This window comes from Hypanus sabinus, chromosome 11 (genome assembly GCF_030144855.1).
Source record: "Hypanus sabinus isolate sHypSab1 chromosome 11, sHypSab1.hap1, whole genome shotgun sequence".
In the NCBI taxonomy this organism is placed as follows: Eukaryota; Metazoa; Chordata; class Chondrichthyes; order Myliobatiformes; family Dasyatidae; genus Hypanus; species Hypanus sabinus.
Genome location: NC_082716.1, coordinates 86579339 through 86596849, shown reverse-complemented (window position 1 = coordinate 86596849; position 17511 = coordinate 86579339). Strand labels below are relative to the sequence as shown.

Sequence of the window (17511 nt, the reverse complement as noted above, 5' to 3'; positions counted from 1 at the left end):
GATTTCATTTTTAACGTACAAGAAGTTTGTTCAAGAGTCTTCTGTCCCATTCAAGAGCATGACAGAAGCAGTTCTTGAGTTTTTTTGTATTTTCTGCTGGTGGAAAAGAGTCAAAATGAAAATGTCAGGTGGGAAGGTTGTTGATTAAATTGGCTGCTTTTTCTGAGACAGCCTGAAGCAATTACAAAGTCCATGGAAAGGAGGTTGTTTTTTGTGATCAATTGAGCTGTGTCCAAAAGTGTCTGCAATTTCTCATGATCCTGGAAGCTAAGATGAATTCAGATAGGATGCTTTTAATGTGCATCTACAAAAATTGATGAAGGTTAATGGAGGCATTCCAAATTTCCTTAGCCTTCTGAGGGCATAGCATTGACTTGGTTGGTACAAGCTATTTGACCAGTGAGGGGTTGTGCTTGATATTATCTTAGGGAATGAGGATAGGTAACTGATTTTATTGTCTATGTAGGAGCCTTTTGGAAATGGTAATGATAGCTCAATAAATTATGGCAAAAGACAAAATAGGGCCCTAAGCAGTGGCAGTATAGGGGTAGGTGAAGTGGAGACTGATTTTGATAACGTAAGTCAGGACCTGGGAAAGGAAGATTGAGAACAGCAGATAGTAGTAAAGCAACAGCTAATGTGGGAGCTGTTTAAAAGCAAGATAAAAGCTGTGTAAAAGAGGCAAAGATGGTAAATTTAGGGAACCTTGGTGATGAAGGATGTTGAAGGTTTGAACAGGGAAAGGGGGAAGTATGTCCAAAGAGAATCCTGAAATATTTTATGAGTATATTATATGCAAGAGGAAAGCTAAATAGGAAAAATATATCCTCAGATACAAGAGAGGGAATCTATGATGGACCCAGGGGATAGAAGCAAGATTTGATTTGAATATTTCTTATCAGTATTCACAAGGGGGAAGTACATGGAGGCTGAAGAATTAAAGCAGCAGTACACTGCTATTCTGGAGCATAGCTCTATCAGAATGGAAATATGAAGTGCTAGAAATATTGGAGCACATTAGGATGATTAATTCCCTAAGTGAAGGAAGCAAGTGAGGAGATTGCTGGGGCTCATATGGAGATTTCTGCAACTTTGTTAACCATGAGTGATATAATAGAAGACCAGAAGAATGTTAATGTTGTTCATAAATAAGCAATAGGGATAGGCCAGCAAACTACAGGCTGGTACGACTTACATCAGTGGTAGGGAAGCTGTTGGAGAAGGTTCTGAGGGACATGATTCATATTCACTTGGAAAGGCAGAAACATTAGAGGAATAAGCTGAATTTTGTGCAGAGGAGATCACGTCTCACAGATCTGCATGAGCTTTTAAGCAGGTAACTAAGAAGATGGATGAAGATAGACATGGCTTACATGAACTTTAAGGTTTTTGACAAAATCTGGTATTGTAGGCTTTTGCAGAACATGAAGACACAAGGTATCCGAATGCTGGTGAACTGGATCTAAAATCAGTTACTTGATAGGAGGAGTAGGGTAGGGATTCTACTGATTGAAGTCTCCATCATGGGGTGTGCAACATAATCAGTGCTCAGATCTTTGTAATATACAGCAATGACTTGGAAGAGAGTTTAAGGCAGTGGGATGAAGTTTGGAGAAGACACAAATACGGGTGGACTTGTGGATAGTGAAGACATTTCAGGGGAACAGTAAGACATAGATCAGCTGAAAATTTGGTTGGAGTGGTGGTGGATGGGATATCATCTAGCCAAGTGCAAGCTAATGCTAATGGAAGATGAGCATTATTAAAGTAAATGGCAGAGACTGTAGGAGCATTGATGTATAGAGGGACTTTGAGATGCAAGTCCAAAACTCTCTATTGTGATGTCACAGGAAGAAAAGAAAGTGAAAAGACATTTGCAATGCCAATCTTCAGAGTCCAAGGCACTAAATATAAGAAATGGGATATTGTGCCATAGTTGTATATTTTTTTAAAATTTAGAGATGAAGCATGGACAGGCCCTGCCAGCTCAATGAGAAGTGATGCCCAGCAACCCACCTATTTAACACTAGACTAATCACAAGACAATTTGCAATGACCAATTAAGCTACTAATGGTACCCATAAACTCTTCTCAGGCTTCCAACTGGGTCCAGGGATCAATTTTAATCAGCATTTTGATGACAAACTCTGCCACCTTCATCAAGGACGATGCCTAGACATGTCTAGTCCAGTGGTATATATACTTATCTCCTGTCGTCCATCTCTCCTGATTAGTTACTCCTCAACCAATCAAGTTTCCGCTGTCCCATCTTGTTTAAAATTGTATTGCAATTCTTACTTAGAGAGAGACCCTCGTCTTTGTTGAAATTCTTTCTAAAGTTTGGTGACCAGAACTGTACACAATATAAGTCACATCAAAGAGCATTGGAGGTGTATCTATTTGGGTTACCCAGGGAAATAAGCGGAAGCAGAACATTGCAATGACTGCAGGATCGACTTTAACAGAACAAAACTACTATGCCACTCCAATGGCTTCTGGGACCACCTGGTGAATGAAGTCATTGTAATAAGACTGTAGAGGATAATAATTTCAACAGAAATGAAGGCCTCACTCCAAGTAAGAAGTGGAATATTGTTTTCGTCAAGGTGGGACAACAGAAAACTGATTGGTTGAGAACTAACCAATCAGGAGGGACGGATGGCAGGGACTGAGTATATATACCACCAGGGTAGTCATGCCTAGGTATCATCCCTAATGAAGACAGTGGAATTTGTCATCGAAACATTGGTTAAAATTGAAACTTGGACCTGGCTGGAAGCCTGAGAATAGTTTATGCATCATATATGCCAGGGAAGCACAAGTTCCTTTTCTTTTACTCATGGTAAAGTAATAAAGTAAAGTAAACTCTGGGAGAGAACTGGATCACCCAGGGTTAAGCCACATGGTCCTGGGGAGAACACACAAATTCCCCCGCAGACAGTGCCAGAATTGAACTCCAAACTCCAACACCTCCTGTTGTAATAGCATTGCGCCAATCTCCATGCTACGTCAGTAGTACGTATTAGTTAGAATTCTAGCGTGCTATGTTCAGTTCTGGTCACCAAACTACAGAAAGGATGCAGTAGCATAGAGAGCAGGCAAAAGAAATTCACCAGAATGTTGACTAGAATGGAGTTATGTCAACAGATTGGACAGACTGGGTTTAATCTCATTGGAAGTTAGGGGGCTAAAGAGTGACTTATAGAGTTTGTAAAATTGTGATGGACATAGAAAATCAGAATCTTTTTTCCGGTATGAGGGTCTAGAACTGGTGTTGGGTGAATGACACAGAGGAGACTATTTGGGGGTGGTGGAGGTAGATACAATAACAATGATTAAAAGCACTGAGACAGCTAGTTGGATAGGAAGTGTGGAGAGGGATATGGGGTTAATACAGGCAAATGGGATTAATATAATGTAATGGGAATAACTGATGGAATGAACAAGGTGGGCCAAAAGGGCCAATTTCTGTGCTTTAGGTTTCTATGATTCTATGACTGTGTAGTCCGATGGAAGCTACGATTGATAGTTTTATCAAAATTTATATTTTGGAGGAACAGAAAAATAATTGGATGTCAAGATTATTTAAAAAATTTCTCACTGTTTATGGTTCTCAGTTCTGAACTGTTTCATAGGTGCATAAATAAGCCCCCTCAGATTTGTGGACTTGTTCAGCATTAGCAACACACACAAAATGCTGGTGGAATGCAGCAGGCCAGGCAGCATCTATAGGGAGAAGCATTGTCGACGTTTCGGGCCGAGACCCTTCGTCAGGCCTAACTGAAAGGAAAGATAGCAAAAGATTTGAAAGTAGGAGGGGGAGGGGAAAATGCGAAATGATAGGAGAAGACTGAAGGGGGTGGGGTGAAGCTGAGAGACAGAAAGGTGATTGGCAAAAGGGATACATAGCTGGATAAGGGAAAGGATCATGGGACGGATGGGAGGCCTAAGGAGAAAGAAAGGGAGAGGGGAGCACCAGAGGGAGATGGAGAACAGGCAGAATGATGGGCAAAAGGAGAGAAGAAAAAGGAGGAGGGGGAAAAAAACTAAATATATCAGGGATGAGGTAAGAAGGGGAGGAGGGGCATTAACAGAAGTTAGAGAAGTCAATGTTCATGCCATCAGGTTGGAGGCTACCCAGCTGGTACATAAGGTGTTGTTCCTCCAACCTGAGTGTGGCTTCATTTTGACAGTAGAGGAGGCCATGGATAAACATATCAGAATGGGAATGGGATGTGGAATTAAAATGTGTAGCCACTAAGAGATCCTGCTTTCTCTGGCGGACAGAGCGTAGGTGTTCAGCGAAACGGTCTCCCAGTCTGCATAGGGTTTCACCAATATATAAAAGGCCACACCAGGAGCACCGGACGCAGTATACCACACCAGCTGACTCACAGGTGAAGTGTTACCTCACCTGGAAGGACTGTCTGGGGCCCTGAAAGGTGGTGAGGGGGTAAGTGTAAGGGCAGGTGTAGCACTTGTTCCGCTTACAAGGGTAAGTGCCAGGAGGGAGATAGGTGGAAAGGGATGGGGGGACGAGTGGACAAGGGAGTCGCGTAGGGAGCGATCCCTGCAGAAAGCAGAAAGAGGGAGTGAGGGAAAGATGTGCTTGGTAGTGGGATCCCGTTGGAGGTGGCAGAAATTATGGAGAATTATACATTGGACTCAGAGGCTGGTGGGGTGGTAGGTGAGGACAAGGGGAACCCTATCCCGAGTGGGGTGGTGGGCGGATGGGGTGTGGGCAAATGTGTGGGAAATGGGAGAGATGCTTTTCAGAACAGCATTACTTGTTTCAGTCACATTGATTTTTTTCTGAGCACAATGGACCACAGGGCATAGTTTGTATTTTGTGGATCAAGTCTGGTGATTAAAGAGATAATGTGGCAGTTCTGAACATTAGGGCCACAGAGATTTGGAGATAATGCAAGAAAATAGTGTTGAGGTAAATCAGCCATGATCTTGATGAATTGTGGAGCAGGCTGAAATGGCCATGTGACCTACTCCTGCTTCTAGATTAGCTGGCCTTCAGTGACTTGTGTACAAGCATGGCATATCACCTTGTAATCAAAACATGGCATATTACCTTTTCATATTTTGTGCAACCAAGCGGATGACCTTGCATCTTCTACCCCCACCATCAACCACTTCCTTACCTGTTCACCCAGCTTGTTATATGACCTTAAAACTTCTTTACATCCTCCCCCATGTTCACAAATCCCTGAAGTAAAGGATCATGACCAGACTTAGAAGTAGGACTCCTCATTGTGACAATATATTTTGATTAGTTAATTCAATGCAGACCATTGTCTTTTGGTGGACTATCAATTCTGTTGAAGAGTTTTCCCAGGATGCAGAGCCTACTGGTTTACAAAACAACGAAGTGCTTAAATGCCTGCTTTGATCTATCTTGAAGATTAAACAATGATGATAGGTTTGGAATCTGGCAATTATAATTTAACCCTCAATATCTAGTTCCTACAATCACACTTTGGCAGGCTCCATTTGAACGCCCTAGGTGCCACAAATACATATTGTTGAGCTTAGTATGAGATAGCTGTCTAGCTTCCTTTAACATATAGAGGAGACAGATTACACAGCTTTTCACCCTCCCCATCATCTCTGAGACATTGCTTACAGCAAACTGTGATGCTGATATATGGTTACAATAAATAATCTTAAGTACATCCATCCAAAAACGTATTTATTTATTGTGTTTAGAATGCCACTGATATTCGTTACTCATCCTTAACTTACTTGAAGAAGGTGATTTTGAAAACCACTACAGTCCTTGTGAAATTCTTTCCACAATAGTTCGATTGGCTGTTTAAGAATTTTGATTCATTGAGAAGTGTATATTTCTGAGTCAAAATGGTTTGAGACTTGCAGATGATGGGGTTTCCACAAGCGTGTTGCCCTTGTTGTTCTAGCTGGTTTGGGCTTAAATTAGCAAGGAAGTTTTCTAGTTTCTTAGACTCTCACAAACAGACAATAGGTTGTGTTTCAGAATTCTGTGGTTAAAACTGATATTATTTCTTATGTAATTGTTGTGTGATAACCTTTCAAGTAAGAATCATTAAACATTTTGCCAACACGTTGCCAATCACTTCCCGAAATACAATGATGCATTGAAGCAAAGTGCAGCTGACTAGATCTTGGTTAACCAGTGTTAAAATTGTTGTGGTGCCTTTGCCTAAACAGTGGCCTTCAAAACAACGGTAATACCTAATAAATCATTAGCTGTTGTTGACTTTAGTGACAGTTAAATTTGATATTGATCAGTATGACTACAATGAGAAAAAATGAAAGTGACTGTGGTTACATCTAGCTTTTTGGCAAAATGTTCTTTTATTGCCCTGTAACTTCTTAGATTGTTTTCAGAAATGAATAGAAATGATTTACTTGTGAACCAAGATCTGTCAGAAACTGGTTCATTTCCTGATAATTTTTGTCCCATGTGTAGTTATTATCCAAGGGTCAGTATTGAAAGACTACTTATGTGTAAAATGTAACTAAAATACGGAATCATTATATGACATTCTGCAGGCAAAGTGGATTAGGTGTGCAGTAAGCCAAGAGAAGTCAAGAACAACACAATAGATCAAATTATTCTTGTGCCTTTATCATGCCAAATTCAAGGGCATTATAGAACGTAAAACAGCACAACACAGTATGGGCTCTTTGACTCACAATTTTGTGCCCACCTATATAAGCTTATTCCATGATTAATCTAATTTTTCCTTCCTACACTATCCGTAAGCCTTCATTTTATTTTTACATCCATGTGCCTATATACAAGCCTCCAAAATGATCCTATTGTATCCATATTTACCACCACACTTGGTAGTGCATTTCAGGCACACACAGTCTCTGTGTGAAATACCTACTGCCAACAATTCCCCAACCTTCTCCTCCACTCACCTTAAACAGATGTCCTCTGGTATTGACCATTCTCACCCTGGGAAAAAAGACACAGGCTTGTCAACTCTATCTATGCCTCTGTTTGTCTTACACGCTATCAAATTGCTTCTCAGCTTCCTTCCCTCTAAGGAGAAAAGCCCTAGCTTGCTCAATCTCTTCATAAAACACGTTACCGAATCCAGACAGCATCATCTCTAAATCTTTCACATCCACCCGATCCTGAGGCAACCAGAAATGAATACAATGCTTAAAGTGTGGTCTGACTGGAGTTTTACAGAGCTGCAACATAACCTCGCAGCTTTTGAATTCAATCCCTTGACTAATGAATGTCAACACACCATATGTAGACCTTCTTAACCACCTAATTGACTTGCATGGCAAACTTGAGGGATCTATGGATGTGGGCCCCAAGATCCCTCTGTTCCTCCAAACTGCTAAGAGTCCCAGCATTAACCTTGTAGTTTGATTTTCCACAGTGTATCACTTCACACTTCTCCAGATTGAACTCCATCTGCCATTTCTCTCCCAGGCTCCACATCTTATATATATATATCCCTTTGTAACCTAGGACAATCTTACACAACACCCCTCAACCTTTGTATCATCTGCAACCTTACTATCCCATCCTTCCACTTCCTCATCCCAATTCTTTATAATAGGTACAAAGAGGAGGGGTTCCTGAACAGGTCCCTGTGGAATACCTCTAGTCATAGATCTTTAGGGAGAATATGCTCCATCTACTGCTACCTCTGCCTTCTTAGTGCAAGCTAATTTCAAATTCATGCAGTCACATTTCCATCAATCCCATGCCTCTTGACTTTCCAGATGAACCTACCATTGGGAACCTTGTCAGACACCTTTCTAAGATCCATATACACCCCATCCACAACGCTATCTTCATCTACTTACTTTGTCACCTGCATGAAAATCTCATTCAGGTCTGTGAGGCAGGGTATGCCCCTTACAAAGCTATGTTGATTATCCCTAATACAACAGCACTTCTAGAAGAGTAGGTAAATCCTGTCACGAAGGCTACGTCCACTCCAGACCAGATAAATCCGTAACCAAAGCTTCTTCTCTTCGTTTTGACCCTCCGTCCACACTGAAACAGTGTTTTCCTCCCCCAAAAACGGATCTTTTCTAAAACACCCTCCAGAGTGTTTAAATTTGAAAATGCCACTTGGGTAAGAGTGGTGTGGGCGCCTAGCATTTTTACGCAAGACTGGCGTTTTCAAAATTATCTGGTCTAGTGTGGACATAGCCTAAGAATCCTCTCCATTAGTTTGCCCACCACTGACGTAAGACCCACTGGTCTATAATCCCAGGATTATCTATAGTAATTTTCTTGAACATTGGAACATTTGCCATCCTCCAATCCTCTGCTATTACTCTTGTGGCCAAGGAGGATGCAGGGATTGTTCTCAATACCCCAGAAATCTTTTCCTCTTTTCCCTTACTTCTCATTGTAACCTGGGATATATCAGCTCTCACTTTTGCTTTGCCTCTCAGAACCTGTGATATGTTTTTATCTTCTTTCAGCCCTCTTTCCCTGATATTATCAGTAGCTTTTTGTTAGGCAGTGTTGGATCTTGGCTGTATGGGCAGAATTTACAATATAAAGGATTTTTTGTGGATTTAGACATTATCTCTGGATTAAAATAACAATTAGCAACTAATAGTTTTGATGTGAATGAGCTGGTTCTTGATAAATCCCCATGCAGTCTGCCAAGAAATGTTCTACGCTGTCCTTCTTTGTGCTAGTTTAAAAAATTTTGAAGTTCTTTAAGAGGAATAAACAAAAGTCAACAAAAAGAAGTTGTACCTCCAGTTAGAATTTAAACTGCTGCTTGAAGTATTTAAAGCAGCCAGAGTGAAGAACTTCATGTTTTTTGGAATTTTGAATAATAGGATTTTGTTGGAATGGGCATGATTCATTGGAATTCTATAGAAATATCAAAATAATTTAAACCTAGTTATCAGGTTACTCTGCTATAACTATTCAAAGGCTAATGAAATATTACTATTCTACTTAAACAGACTGAATACAAGTCTATTTAACAGTTTTTAAAAGCCTTTGCTGAAGCCCTGGGTGTTGCAACACTACAAAAGGATTTTTTTCGCTTTGTAAATCTGCAACATTGATTTATCAGGACGTAAGAGTTAAATGATGATGATAGGTTTCATGGACTAAGCTTGTCTTCACAGAGAGTAAATCAAGTCTTAAATACTTAAATAATGGCACTTGTGCTGGTTAATATGTTCCACAGAGTTCAATGATAGGTGAGAGTTTGCAATAAAATTCATAGTTAGTTTTCCAACAGGATTGAACCTGTGTTACAAATAAGGTGTTTGATGAATTCAAGGTTCAAAGTAAATTTATTATCGAAGTTGCATATATGTCACCATATACAACCCTGAGGTGTGTTTTCTTGTGGGCATACACAGTAAATCCAATAACCATAATAGAATCAATGAAAGACTGCACCCAACTGGATGGACAACCAGTGTGCAAAAGCAACAAACTGTGCGAATACAAATAAAAGAAGAAATAATAATCATTAATAATAAGCATTAAATATCAAGAACATGAAATGAGGAATCCTTGTATGTGAGTTTATAGGTTGTGGGAACAGTCCAGTGATGGGGCAAGTGAAGTTGAGTGAAGTTATCCCCTTGGTTCAAGAGCCTGATGGTTGAGGGGTAATAACTGTTTCTGAACATGGTGATGAGGGTCCCAAGGCTCCTGTACCTCCTTCCTGATGTCCGCAGCAAAATGGCATGGATTGTAGGGTCCCAGATGAATCCTGCTTTCCTGCAACAGCACTCTGTGTAGACTTGCTCAACGGTAGGGAGAGTTTTACTCATGATGGACTGGGCTGTATTCACTACTTTTTGTAGGATTTCCCATTGAAAAGGATTGGTGTTTCCATATCAGGCCATGTCAATATGCTCTCCACCATACATCTGTAGAAGTTTGTCAAAGTTTTATATGTCATGCCAAATCTTTATGAACTTCTAGGTAAAGATCCTGCTGTGCCTTTCTTTGTAATTGTACTTGCATGTTGAACCCAGGACAGATCCTCTGAAATGATAACACAGAGGAATTTAAAGTTGCTGACCCTCTCCACCTTTGATTTCCCCAATGAGGAAGTCATTGGGCCTATGGGGCTTATGGGCCTATTTTATAAATAAAGTGTTTGATGATTTGACCTGGTAATAAATCACAGACTACTTAAAATTGGATCAATCCATTTTAAAGGAGTTGAGAAGCAATCAAGTACTTTTGAAATGAATCTATAACTTCCCTGGGAATTATTCAAACATCATTGAGAATCTTAGGCTCATTTGAAATTTAGCTTTTGCTTAATGAGATGAAGGAAATTAAAATATCCTTTCTTATTGCTCCTTCAGACAAAGGTTTCTTTGATCTGCAAGCATGGAAAGTGGGATGGAGCTGTGACCTGTGAACCCATTGACTGTGGAATTCCTGACCAGTCACATGTATACCATGCCAGTTTTTTTTGCCCTGAAGGCACCACTTTTGGAAGCCAATGCATCTTCTCCTGCAATCCACCAGCAATACTGCAAGGTATAGGAATGTTAACGTTCATGTTCTTTCTTCAAATAAGTAGAATGTCTTCAAATGAGATAGTTGAAATGTAAAATATTGGGACAAAAACACACAAAAAATTACTGTACTCCCAGCAGTGCTCTACTAGAAAGGCTGTTACCCCGTGTGTAGTTCAAGCAACCAGATCAGAATTTTGATCTTAAATGATTCAAAGGACTGTGTTCAATAAATTTGGATTATGGTGAGAAGAGATTAGTTTATAATCCTACTCTTGAATAAAAGCAGGAACTACTGGCTCAGGTAGTATCTGTGGAAAGAGAAATTCAGTTACTGTTTCAGATATGCCACCCTTCATTACTGTGACAGAAAGAGACACAGTCGGCCTTCCTTATCCATGGGTTCTGCATGCACGGATTCAACCAACCGCGGATCAGGAAAACCCGGAAGTTCTCTCTCCAGCGCTTGTTGTTTGAGCATGTACAGACTTTTTTTTATTGTCATTATTCCCTAAACAATACAGTATAACAACTATTTAGATAGCATTTACATTGTATTCAGTATTATAAGTAATCTAGAGATGATTTAAAGTATACAGGAGGATGTGCATAGTTTAACGCAGATCTGGATTGAAGAAAAACCGGAAATTCTCTCTCCAGCACTTGCTGTTTGAGCATGTACAGACTTTTTTTCTTGTCATTATTCCCTAAACAATACAGTGTAACAACTATTTACATAGCATTTACTTTTTATTAGGTATTATAAGTAAGTTGGAACAGATACATCCTGTATTATTTAGCGTCAGTTAGTCAAACGTTTGTCTTAGTATATAGTATATATTTTATCTTTCTATGCACATAAAACACTTAAGAAACATATGTATTCCAATAACTAAAACACTGTGTTGCTTAGGAATAATTGTAGCTTTCATTGGGTCAGGGTGTTTCATGTGCTCCATTATTCTCACTTTATCCTTTAAAGTTTTTCCGATCGTTGACTGACTGTAGCCTAACACTTTTCCAATGACTGTTGGCATTTCAGCTTTTCTTGATCACTTTATTATTTCCACTTTATTTTCAATCATGATTGCTTTCCGTCAACAGAACAGAAACACTGCCGGGTCCTAAAGTCCACTGCATTGAGACAGGTTAAGTAAGGGACTTGAGCATCTGTGTTTTTTGGTATCCACGGGGGGTCCCGGATGTATGGTGGTTAAATAAGATCCAGAGCTCTGCCGGGTCCTAAAGTCCACCACACTGAGACAGGTTAAGTAAGGGACTTGAGCATCTGTGTTTTTTGGTATCCACGGGGGGTCCCGGAACCAGTCCCCCGCAGATAAGGAGAGCCAACTGTACCTGCTAACTTTCATTAGGTGAGAAGGTGGGGGCAAGATGTGTAGCCTACATTGTATACTTGTGGTAGGATGAGTTGAAGTAATGTAATAGGAGCTGTTACCAACACATTACTGCTTGTCTGTAGAAGTAATCTTAATGGACCTGCTCAGCATGCTAGACTTACACAAACAGGATAAGAAATCTGAGCCACGCTCATCTAAGTAGAGGCAATGGTAAATGCTTTAAAAACTCACCAGATCAAGCAGCGTCTGTTATAGAGAGAGGGAGGGAGGGAGGGAGGGAGAGAGAGAGAGAGAGAGAGAAAGTCAGCTTTTCTAATGAGGGATGCTTCATCACATCAAAGAAAGAAAGAAACAAGTTAGTTCTAGTAGCAGCTTAGCTCGGTGACGACTGGAACAGTGGAAATTTTTCTGATGGGTGCAGTCACATGGCTGATGAGATCACATGACTTCATTATATTGTTGTGTAATTTGTTACTGTGGTTGCTCTGGGATACTAGGATGTGCCTGGCCAGCTAAACTATATACAGGGAGGAAAAGAAGTAAGATGGTAGGCAAAAAGCTTTCACATATAGACAGGAAGAAAGAGCATGTTATCTTACATTTGAGAATTTGTTATTGAATCTGGAAGTCATCTACATGCTCAGACAAAAGATAAATTGTTTCACAATCTTACTGTGGTCATTGATGCAAAGGTTTAGAAAGTCACAGAAAGAGATTGAGAATGGGAGTGGAATGGGGAATTAAAGTTGCAGGCAGCCAAAAGCTCAGGATTACTCCTATGGACTGAGCACAGGTGCTCTGTAAAGTCATCTTGATTTGGTTTCTGTGATGTAAAGGAGACTACATTGTGAACCCTGGATGCAGTACAAGTGCAAGACAGATGCTTCCTTGAAGGTGGGCATGCAGGTACAGCAGGCGGTGAAAAAGGCAAATGGTATGTTGGCATTCATAGCAAAAGGATTCGAGTATAGGAGCAGGGAGGTTCTACTGCAGTTGTACAAGGCCTTGGTGAGACCACACCTAGAGTATTGTGTGCAGTTTTGGTCCCCTAATCTGAGGAAAGACATTCTTGCCATAGAGGGAGTACAGAGATGGTTCACCAAATTGATTCCTGGGATGGCAGGACTTTCATGTGAAGGAAGACTGGATCAACTAAGTTTATACTTGCTGGAATTTAGAAGATTGAGGGGAGATCTTATTGAAACGTATAAAATTCTGAAGGGATTGGCCAGGCTAGATGCAGGAAGATTGTTCCAATGTTGGGGAAGTCCAGAATGAGGGTCACAGTTTAAGGATAAAGGGGAAGCGTTTTAGGACCGAGATGAGGAAAAATTTCTTCACACAGAGAGTGGGGAATCTGTGGAATTCTCTGCCACAGGAAACAGTTGAGGCCGGTTCATTGGCTGTATTTAAGAGGAAATTAGATATGGCCCTTGTGGCTAAAGGGATCAGGGGGTATGGAGAGAAAGCAGGTACAGGGTTCTGAGTTGGATGATCAGCCATGATCATACTGAGTGGTGGTGCAGGCTCGAAGGGCCGAATGGCCTACTTCTGCACCTATTTTCTATGTTTCTATGTTGAATGGTGAAAAGGGAGGAGTTAAAAGTGCAGGTTCCCTATTGAGAAGTGTTTGTACCTGGACATTGATCCTGCCTAGACTTGGCCTTTGTTCTTGCTGTGTTTTGTTAATGGTGAGAAGCCACTAGTGGTTCATCTTCACATAGAGCTGAATGAGTTAGAAAATAGTAAACTTGGGTGCTACGTGAGAGAAGGGAACAAAAGGAAATCAAAGAACTGAAATTTCTCTCAGCACTGAGAAGAATATTTGCTTTAGTTTCTTGTCTTCTTGGAAATCACATCTCAAATCGCCTTCTGCTTGCGATTTTGTTTGCCATAAATTAAGTAGACAAGATTGAGAGTCATCTAGTTAGTGCTATAGAGAAATTGACTGGGAATAGTATGCACAGTCCTAGCTAGTGTCTTTACATGTTAGTAAATATAAACCTGTTCTGATTCTGATTCTTATTGGGCAGTTGCATTGACTTTATTCCATTCAAGCATTCATGGAGTCTCCAGAATATTTATTAAAAATTGTATCTTCAAATCTGTTAATTCTGTGTTAATGCTTGCAGTCTGTTCTCATCCCATTTCACAGATCATTTGTTTATACCATCCAATTTTATTTGAATAACCTTTCTGCCCTATTGATGAACAAAGATAAAGCCCTTCATTCTGTACTAATATTTGATATAAAACTGTTTTCTCCTTTTAACTTATTACACTTTCATTATCTCTCTTTGCAGTTCACTTCAGATTCGTATTCGGGCTTTCCTTTACCTTTTCTGTTTCAGTAAAAAATCTTCACATTTCTAATCATTTCTTAATAGGTGACAGCATAATCCTTGGAATTTGTGAGTGAATCTGTGCTATAAACTCCTTAATTGGCTGTGATTTCATTTTGTAGTCAATACTTAGAATTAAGTTCAGTTTACAAACCATTGTTTAACCAGTTAAAATTATAGATATTTGCTTTTTTATGGCTCTATACTTTAGAAATATATCTTATAATCAGGATTTAACTGAAAGTGACTGAAATCTTATTGTTTATTGTAATTTTCTCAAAGTATTCATTTTCTTCATAATTTACTAATTTAATTTATTCCCCTTCAAGCCGCATTTGCTCATTTCATAATCAACTTTGGCTTGCTGGCGTACAAAATACATTGACAAATTTGAATGTATTTTGAATGCCAAAGTTCATAACATTGAAGATTAAAAAATAGTCTCAGTGCAGATTCTAAGGATAGGCGGTATGGATTAAAAAAATCGAATTATACTTATTTCTACCTTTCTGATCCCAGGTGAGGTCTATAAGCATTGCCACAATCTATTGATTGCCAAAAATTCAGTTTAACAGCAAAACAGTATCATATAAATAGATCAGATAAACAGTATCATATTAACTGTTCCTGTAAGCTTGCAAACTTTGAGTTCATGAATGTAAATGCTTTAATATGAATGTGACTTGTTAGTTAATTACAGCATTCGTCTGATAGTTCCATTGTTAAGGAATGTTTTTAATTGAAATAAACCAGTTAGCATAATGCTATTATTGTGCCAGTGACCAGGGTACAGCTGCTGTCTGTAAGTGATCACCTGAATTTCCTCTCGGTACTCTGGTTCCCTTCCCCATTCCAAAGATGGACAATTTTGCAGGTTAATTGGTCGCATTGGAGAGCATGGGCTCAATGGGATGGAAGGCCCTGTACCATGTTGTATCTCGAAATAAAAATAATAAATAAACCTCTAAATAAATCCATTATAAATGTAAAGTGTTTAGAATACGGAAGCAATCTCATAAATCTCATAAGCATCCTCTAATTGCACAGGTTGTGGTGTGGGGATTGAATATTAAATTTAAGTAGAGACTGTCTGTAAGCTAAAAGCTAAAATGTACCTACATCTATCAAAACTGAGAAGCAGCTGAGATGCTTAGTCAACAAGTAGAGCAACATTTGAGGTTGGATTCAATGTTACTGCCCGTCATCTGAAACTTTAATCATTGACTAAATTAATCCTGATAGTTTTGTTCAATTAATGTGTTGGCTAAGCACTGGATCTGGTATTGGGAAATGAACCTGGTCAGGTGTGAGATCTCTTGGTGGGAGAGCTTTTTGGAGGTAGTGACCACTACTCTATCTCCTCACCATAGTGCTGGAGAAGGATAGAAGCAGACTATTTAATTGGGGTAGGGGTAAATATGATGCTATTAGGCAGAAATTTGGGAGCAGATATTCTCAGGGAAATGCATGGCAGAAATATGACAAGTGCTAGGGAATGAGCATGGAGGTTCTGCAAATGTTCCACTGAGGCAGGGAAAGGAAGGTAGAGTTAAAGAAATATGGGGTACAAAGTATATAGAAAATCCAGTTAAGAAGAAAGGAAAAGCTTACGAAAGGTTCAAGAAAGTAGGTACAGTAGGGCTCTAGAAAATTACAAGGTTGCTAGGAAAGAGTTTAGGAATAGAATTAGGAGAGCCAGAAGGGGCCATAAGAAGGCCTTGGTGAGCAGGATTAAGTAAAACCCTAAGGCATTCTACAATTATGTGAAGAGCAAGAGGATGAGCCATGTGAGAATAGGACCAATCAGGTGCAATAGTGGAACTATGTGCATAGAGTCGAAGGAGGTAACAGAGGTACTTAATGAATACTTTGCTTCAGTATTCATCGAGGAAAAAGACCTTGACGATTGTGAGGATGACTAACAGTGGACTGAAACGCTTGAACAGATAGACATTAAGAAAGAGGATGTGCTGGAGCTTTTGAAAAGTATTGTTAGATAAGTCACTGGGTCCAGACGAGATGTACCCCAGGTTACTGTGGGAAGTGAGAGAGGAAATTGATGAGCCTCTTGCGTTGATCTTTGCAGTTTTAATAGGGACAGGAGAAGTACCAGAGACTTGTAGGGTTGCAAATGTTGTTCTGTTGTTCAAGAAAGGGAGTAGAGATAACCCTGGAAATTATAGACCAGTGAGTCTGACTTCAGTGCTGGGCAAGTTTTTGGAGAAGATTGTGAGAGGCAGGATTTATGAGCATTTGGAGACACATGATCTGATTAGGGATAGTCAGCACGGCTTTGTCAAGGGCAGGTCGTGCCTTACGAGCCTGATTGAATATTTTGTGGAAGTAACAAAACACTTTGATGAAGGTAGAGCAGTGGATGTAGTGTATATGGATTTCAGTAAGGCATTTGATAAGATTCTCCATGCAAATCTCATTCAGAAAGTAAAGAGGTATGAGATCCAAGGAGACCTTGTTTTGTGGATCCAGAATTGGCTTGCCACAGAGGGCAAAGGGTGGTTGTAGATAGTTTGTATTCTGCAAGAAGTTCGGTGACCAGTGGTGTTCCATAGGGATCTGTTCCGTGACCTTTCCTCTTTGTGATTTTTATAAATAACCTGGATGAAGAAATAGAAGGGTGGGTTAGTAAGTTTGCTGATGATGCAAAGGTTGGAGGTGTTATGGATAGTTTGTAGGGCTGTCAGAGGTTACAGCAGGACATCGATGGGATGCACAATTGTGCTGAGAAGTGGCAGATGGACTTCAACCCAGATAAGTGTGAAATGGTTCATTTTGGTAAGTCAAATTTGAAGATAGAATATGATATAAATGGTAAGGCTCTTGGCAGTGTGAAGGATCTGAGAGATCTTGGGGTCTGTGTTGATAGGGCACTCAAAGCTGCTGTGCGGGTTGATAGTGCTGTTAAGAAGGTGTATGGTGTTTTGGCATTCATTAAACGTGGGACTGAGATCAAGAGCTGTGAGGTAATTTTACAGCCGTATAAGAACTTGGTCAGACCCCACTTGGAGTAATGTGTTCAGTTCGGGTCATCTAACTACAGGAAGGATGTGGATAATATAGGGAGAGTGCAGAGGAGATTTTTCACCTTGGAGTGACAGAGGATGAGAGGTGACCTGATAGAGGTGTTTAAGATAATGGGAGGCATTGATCATGTGCATAGCCAGAGGCTGAAATGGCTAACATGAGGGGGCATAATTTTATGGTCCTTGGAAATAGCTACCAAGGGAATGTCAGGGGTATGTTCACATAGAGAGTGGCCGTGATGGTGGAAGTGAATCCAATAAGGTCTTTTAAGAGCCTCTTAGATA

General features: G+C 40.0%; 1 protein-coding gene across 1 annotated transcript in view; it reads left to right on the top strand.

Annotated features, from left to right (window-relative positions):
- Positions 1 to 17511, top strand: part of LOC132402172 (pappalysin-2-like) — a 371016-nt gene that overhangs the window by 228674 nt on the left and 124831 nt on the right. The window contains exon 15 of the mRNA XM_059984850.1: positions 10330 to 10507. Within this exon, the coding sequence (XP_059840833.1) occupies positions 10330 to 10507 (178 nt within the window). The remainder of the gene's footprint in view (positions 1 to 10329; positions 10508 to 17511) is intronic.